Below are 7,014 nucleotides of genomic sequence, written 5' to 3' on the forward strand. Positions count from 1 at the left end.
CCTTTGGCAAAGAAGGCCATGCCGTCCATATCTGTCGGCCTCTGCCTCGCCGCAAATACACCTGTATTCGGTGTGGATTGGGGCAGCTAGGCGAAGAGCCACGGCAATTCGGAGGGCCTGCGGTGTGAGACGGGTGCCGGTTGCTGACATTGGGGTTGCTAATAGGAAATCACCTGCATGGGGAGCTGCTACAGCTCTAAGTCGGGCAGTGTCATGTGGTGTCGTCGCAGCTTCTAGCAAAGTTGCAGCTTCTTGGTCGGCAATGGGGCGATCCCAGCTGGATTGCTTATGGGCTTCAGAAGGCGGTGGTTGGGGTGCTGGTCCTGCGAGAGAGACCCATTTGGTTGTGCAGTCTGTGAAGCTGGGATCATGCACCCCTGCCTGTTGAACTAGGTGCTCAGGTAGGAATTCCTTCACCAGGTTGTCAGACCCCACTGAAGAGGACAGGAATGCTGGTACAGCAATTTGTGTTGCTGTGCGCACACCAAGGCCCCCGAGTCTGACAGGAAGGGAGGCCTGTTTCCACTGTGAGTCGCTGAGGGAAAGATTGAGGGCTTTTTCTAGTGTTGATTTCAGCAAGCTGTCATACTCTTCTAATTTAATATTGTTGAAAGATGGCGAACATCTTAGAAAGTAGGTCAGCCTGGGAAGGGACAAGCATCTGGTGATGAGGTAAAGTGCATCATGAGCATCGATGTCTTCAATCCTCTCGTTCATCCTCTTCAGGTCAGTGATCTTCTTACCAAGGACCACGTCGATGGCATTCCTTCCAAGAGGAGCACCTAGGAGTGTGCTGTCCTCAGGGTTGGTTGTATGAATGTCAGGCAAAACAACCTTTATTTGCTCTATTATGTGCTGGTTGGTGGAGGTTATTTCGCACTTGGAAGGGTTCAGGGTGAGGCCTAGGCTTGCTCCTTGCTCCTGGATTATTCTTATGTCGTCCAAGAGTGAGGCTGGGGAGCCGGCTAGAGTACCATCATCCAAAAACCAAATGTTGAGCTCACTGGACAGGTTATCGGTGACTTCCTTGATAACTAGGCAGAACAGAAAAGGAGCAAGGGGGTCACCTTGTTGGACACCTTCTTGTGATTCAATTTCATGTTCCCCAAAAAGCAGGGTTAGATTCTTGCTGTAGCATGAGTTTACAAACGGGTAGAGGGAAGGAAAAAGGCGATGAACTGCACTGAGTACTGCATCCCTTCTAACCAGATTGAAAGCATTTTTGAAGTCCAGCTTTATCAGGGCTTTTTCATTCGTAATGTTGGCAATGTAGGCTCTAGCTGCATGAGCCGCTGCCTCACACCCTTGGGGAATGCCAAACCCAAGCTGTTTTGGCTTCAGCATGTCGGCTGCTGCCTGACTAACTGCTCTAGCAGCAACCTTAGCGACGAGACGCCGGAGTGAATTGCCGACAGCTATCGGTCTGATTCCTCCATCTTTTTTCCTCAGGGCACAGAGGGTAGCGCCAAAAAAGAGAGGCCGTATGGTCTCTGGTATGTTGCCAGCTAGACATGTGTTGGCGAATCTAGTTAGTTCCACCAGGAGGCCCTGTGCAATGTCTCCCAGTGCAGGGTTGAGCATTTGTTTGATGTGGTTGGGTCGTAGTCCTGTGAACCCACCTGCTGATCCTGGTGGGAAGGATAAAGCTGCTTTGTGCACCATGGATTCGAGCACACACAGGGGTTCTGCTCTGGTGACACCGACTAGGGAAACACTGTCGTCACGAGGAGCTCTGGGTGGGTGTTTTTCCCTCAGGGCTTGTGCTGTATCGGCATCCCTGGTGGCAACTGTGTCTTCACTGGTGATGACTGATGATATATATATATATAATTATATACATATAATTATATATATATATATATAATTATATATATATATAAAATTATATATATATATATATATATATATATATATATATATATATATATATATATATATATATATATAATTAATATATATATATATATATATATATATATATATTATATATATATAATTATATATATATAATTAATATATATATATATATATATATATATATATATATATATATATATATATATATATATATATATATATATATATATATATATATATATATATATATATATGTCGTACCTAGTAGCCAGAACGCACTTCTTGGCCTACTATGCAAGGCCCGATTTGCCTAATAAGCCAAGTTTTCCTGAATTAATATATTTTCTCTAATTTTTCTCTTATGAAATGATAAAGCTACCCATTTTATTATGTATGAGGTCAATCTTTTTTTATTTGAGCAAAAATTAACGTAGATATATGACCGAACCTAACCAACCCTACCTAACCTAACCTATCTTAATAGGTTAGGTTAGGTTACGTAGCCGAAAGTCAGGTTAGGTTAGGTAGTCAAAAAACAATTAATTCATGAAAACTTGGCTTATAAGGCAAATCGGGCCTTGCATAGTAGGCTGAGAAGTGCGTTCTGGCTACTAGGTACGACATATATATATATGTATATTATATATATTATATATATATATATTTTTATTTATATATAACTATACACATACATACTCAATTTTTCAATTATGGGGGAAGGATATCTGGTTAGTGTATCATCTGGGAATTATGTACTGTGGGGCTGGGTTTTCATCAAGTGAATTGAGGCTCTTGGGCCACCAGCTGTGGGAGCGGGGCGTCTCATCTTGGAGCAATCTTTTTAACAATGGGTCCTCTAACATTTCAATGGTGTTCCACACCCTGATGGCTTGGTGCTGCAGTCTGATGTTTATTGGCTGTATGTCCAGGAGTTCATGGATGGCGTTTTGCTGCTCTCCTTAGCACCTTATTTTGCACTGCTTGCAGTTTCTGCATGTTTTCTTTATGTTGTGTAGTGTATGGGGATACTCTAGATGTGGCCGAACTCGAGCCTTATATAGGTTAATCTGGATGTTAGTACTGAGGCTTCGGAATCTCCTCAATTTTCCTAAGGCTGCTTTGGCTTTGTTTAGTCGGTCCCTTGCGTGAATTTGTATCCCTGTTCTATTGATCATAAGTCCCAGTATTCTGCCTGCCTACCTCCACATATTGGATCGGATGGTTGTCAAGGGTGATGGGGTCCGGGTTTCTTTTCGCAATGTTTATTATCTGAAACTTTTGTTTGTTGGTGCTAATTTTCCATTGCTTCTCAAAGTTGTTTGAGTTCAATTGCTACCTTCATCTTGTCGGCTAGTAGCGGCTTTGATGGTCCCGGTTGGCAAATTTTTTGGGTAACATCGTCAGCGTATATGATGTATTCTCCATGTTGGGGTTGGGGTAGGTCAGCTGTATATATGTTGAATAGAGTGGGGGAGAGGCAGCTTCCTTGTGGTACTCCACTTTTCAGTTCTGTTACATCACCCAAGTAGCTGCCGATATTAAGCCTAGCAGTTCTGTTGTCTAAAGCTGCAGAGAGTAGCAGTAAATCTCTCAGGAAGTCCTAGTTCAGATATCTTATATTTTAGGCCTGTGTGCCACACTTGTCGAAGGCTTTCGAAACGTCTCTCTATATAAGCACTATATTATAGTGTAATATAGTAATATATTGCTATAAGCACTATATTACTCATCTTTTTTCGACACTGCGTTGGCTACATGCTCGTAGATCAGGGCTATAGCTGTATCAGCCCCTCTGCAGTTTCTAAACCCATGCTGCCTGGTGTTATACTTCCCTTCCTCCATGTACTTCACAAGTCTCTGATAATTTTTTCAAATATTTTACCTGGTAATTCTAGGAGGGAAATTGGCCTATAGTTTTCAGTTTGAGTTGGGGGTTTACCTGGCTTGGGGATTAATCTTATTGTTACATTCTGGAAGTATGTTGGGAATAGTCCAGATGCAAGAGCTGCATTTATTATACATGTGTATTGATGGAGTGCAATCACTGGTAGGTTGGATAATACCATCTTATTTATCTTGCTGTTGCCCGGCGCCTTGTTCTTGAAACCCATAATTGTTTTATGGACCTCTGCAATGGTTATGTGTTTTATAAGGTGGCAGTCATCGCGTATGTTGTTAAGGTCTATTGTTCACGTTGGGAGTAGTGCTGCAGCTCTGTTATCGACTTGAGTTGTAATTTCCCTTTTATTAATTGGGCAAAAATTTAAATTTTCTTGCAGGTTTATCCTGACTATTTTTTCCCAGAACTTCCTGAATTCCTGTTCTTGTTCTCTCTCATAGTTTATTTCCTGAGGTGTCTATGATGTAGGGTGTTTCCTCAGAAGAGCTTCCCATCAGGGTCTTTACTTTTTTCCAGAACTTTCCTGGGTTTCTGTAGTCGACTTGGATTTTGCTTGTTAGGTCATCCCATTGTTTGGTGTACTCTGTTTTGCATAGATCTTGCAGCTCATCTTGTAGTTCCCTTTGTAGTCTTTTGCGCTCATCCGTCCACCCGTGTTGTGTTATGAGTTGTAGAAGGTTGTTATATCTGGTTTGCAGTGTCCTGAGTGCATCAGTGACTGGGGGGGGGGGGGTGTGGGAGCGTTATATGGTGAGCTACGGGGATGTGATTATTCATGCATTTTTCTATGGTGCTAATCCATGTATTTAACTCAGCGTTTATGCACGATGTTTCCTTTCCATTAAAACCTGTGCACTGGTTTTGAACGCTTCCCAGTCGGTTTTAGTGTATTGACGTCTTGGTGGTGAGGGTTTCTGAATGGGGGTTAGTTGAGAGCGTCATTATTATTGGTAGGTGGTCGTTTGTGCTCACAGGGCCCCTTTCTATGCGGGTGTTTAGGAAGTGGTGGTGGTGGTTTGACAGTACAGTATTATGTCTGGTTTACCACTGTGTCCTTGTCTGACGTAAGTTGGGAAGTCTGGGCCCAGGTGGGTTAGATTTCCGTTCCTTATCATATTGTGGATGGCTTCTGCTTGGTTGTTCCTTCCATGTCCCAGTATTCTGTGCTTGGTGTTTAGATCTCCCAGAAAGTAGGCAGGTCTGTTCCTTCTGGTGAGTTTCATGATGTTGGCAAGGGGAAGGTAAGGACGTCTTGGTGGTTGGTAGCATGTTCCTATGAAGATTATACCTTTCGTGGTTTGGAGTTCAATTGCCAGGAAGTTCTCCTGAAAGTTATCTAAAATTTTGTGTGGAATATTTCTTTTTACGGCAATTGCCGCTCCATTGTTGGCCTGGTCAGCTCTGTTGACCTGATAAATTTTGTAATTGAAGATCTTGATCTTCTCACCACTCTTTTTTCCATGGCTATTAATGAGTACTGTATTATATCAGGGTCTATTTCTCTGTACAGGTTGTCGAGTTGCAATGCTCTGTGCGGAGTTCAACATAGAACATTGTGTTGAATTATTGTTAATGACTGGATGGCTATGTTGAATCAGATGGGTCTCTTCCACCTTGTGGATTGTTTGGGATCGGTCTATAACCATTGCGCATTGTGTTAAACTCCTCGCCTCTCATCTGTTGAATGGTTATGGGGTTTTGGTTTTGGTGAAAAGTACCCGTCATCATCCGGTCGTACACGTCACTCGTAGTGACATCGGGAATGTTGTGTTGGAATTTTATGTGCTGAGTTTTTATTTGTTCTTGGAGAGTCTTGAGGGTAACTGGGTTGCTTTTCTTGAGAAGAAATTGATTTTGTTTGGGACCTCTACTGAGGCTTGGGTGACTGGGTTTGAGTGTGCAACATTGTCTGTGGGTGTGCGGGAAACAGTGATAGCCGTTGCGTGTCCCTGATCCTGTGTACCCTGTGGTACTTGTATGTTTTGTTGTTTGTGTGGGCCCTCTGCGGAGGTCCTGAGTGGTAGTTGCTGGTGGTGTTTTGTCTTCCTCTGGCTTGTTGATGGTTGCTGGAGTCGTGGGTGCTGGCACTTGTTGGGAGTTAGTCACAGTTGGGGTAGTGCTGACTACATTACTGTCCACCAGGGCTTTTATAATTTTAGTGGAGGAGGGAGTGTCTGGGAATTCCATCAATGGGAGACCATTCCTCTTGTACATTTCTTTAATTATGGATCCAAATGACCCTGGATTTGCTATGTTTTCTAAATGAGCAAAGATCATACTGCTCAGGATCTTTGTGGGTAGGTCCCCATTTACCTGTGAGGTCATGTTTGTTGGAGTGTGTGGGGTAGTGTTTGCTGGATTATGTGATACCTTGTTTGACCAAGCATTGGTGGTAGTTATACATGCATAGGTATTATCGGCCATTGCTGTCTTTTTGGCTGTGGCTTCGGCCCTTTTTTGTTTTAGGATGTCCTTCCTAGTGGGACATATTGATGCCAGTGTGCGGTGAGGACCCTCACAGTTGAGACATTTGGGGTTTGATTTATTTGTGCAGTCTCTGTATGTGTGTCCCTGCCCGGCACATTCTGAACATACATTGCCCGTTTGTTTGCACTCTGCTACTGTGTGATCGTATTTATAGCATGTCCAACAAGGGGTAATGTTATAGTATTCCTCCTGTTCAAGGTTGTAGTTGTCCGTGCTAAGGTGGTAGTAGTTGCAATGGATAATACCTTGGCTGAGGGCTTTCTGTGCCATGGAGATTTCTTCGAACCTTATTTTCATCATGGTAGGCAATCTCGGCATGAGGATTACCTCTTCTACCTTGGCCCACTCATTCCTCTGTTCTATATCGTGTTTAATATTTTCAGGGGTGTTGTCAGTAATTCCTGCATCAAGTCTCAAGATTATTGTCTTCGTGGTCTGCAGCTTGGGGGCAATAATAACCTGGCAACGTTTATCCCTCAACATACGTATGTTTTCTGCACCTACCTAACAATAAATAGCTAAGAATTTTTAGTAGTACTTGAATGTCACTATTAGAATTTATTCTGGGTAGCTCTTCATTATCACCATTAGATGTAATAGTGAACATTCAGCAGCACTCAAAATTTATATACACAAATAATGAATACACAAAATGATTTATATACATTTGTATATACTCTAATCAAAGTTAATATAAGGTTTTGTATTCCACCCTGTGGTAGGGTCAGCACAAGAGTAAATAATGGTACATTAATCCCACCCTGTTGCAG

At 42.6% G+C, this 7,014-nt stretch overlaps 1 protein-coding gene across 1 annotated transcript in view; it reads left to right on the top strand.

Moving 5' to 3' along the window:
• LOC123767775 (uncharacterized) overlaps window positions 1-6,772 on the top strand; it is a 65,379-nt gene extending 58,607 nt beyond the window's left edge. The window contains exon 3 of the mRNA XM_045757822.2: window positions 6,628-6,772. Within this exon, the coding sequence (XP_045613778.2) occupies window positions 6,628-6,752 (125 nt within the window). The 3' untranslated portion in view covers window positions 6,753-6,772. The remainder of the gene's footprint in view (window positions 1-6,627) is intronic.
• Window positions 6,773-7,014: the final 242 nt, after the last annotated feature.

This window comes from Procambarus clarkii, chromosome 60, assembly GCF_040958095.1.
Source record: "Procambarus clarkii isolate CNS0578487 chromosome 60, FALCON_Pclarkii_2.0, whole genome shotgun sequence".
NCBI classification, from domain to species: Eukaryota; Metazoa; Arthropoda; class Malacostraca; order Decapoda; family Cambaridae; genus Procambarus; species Procambarus clarkii.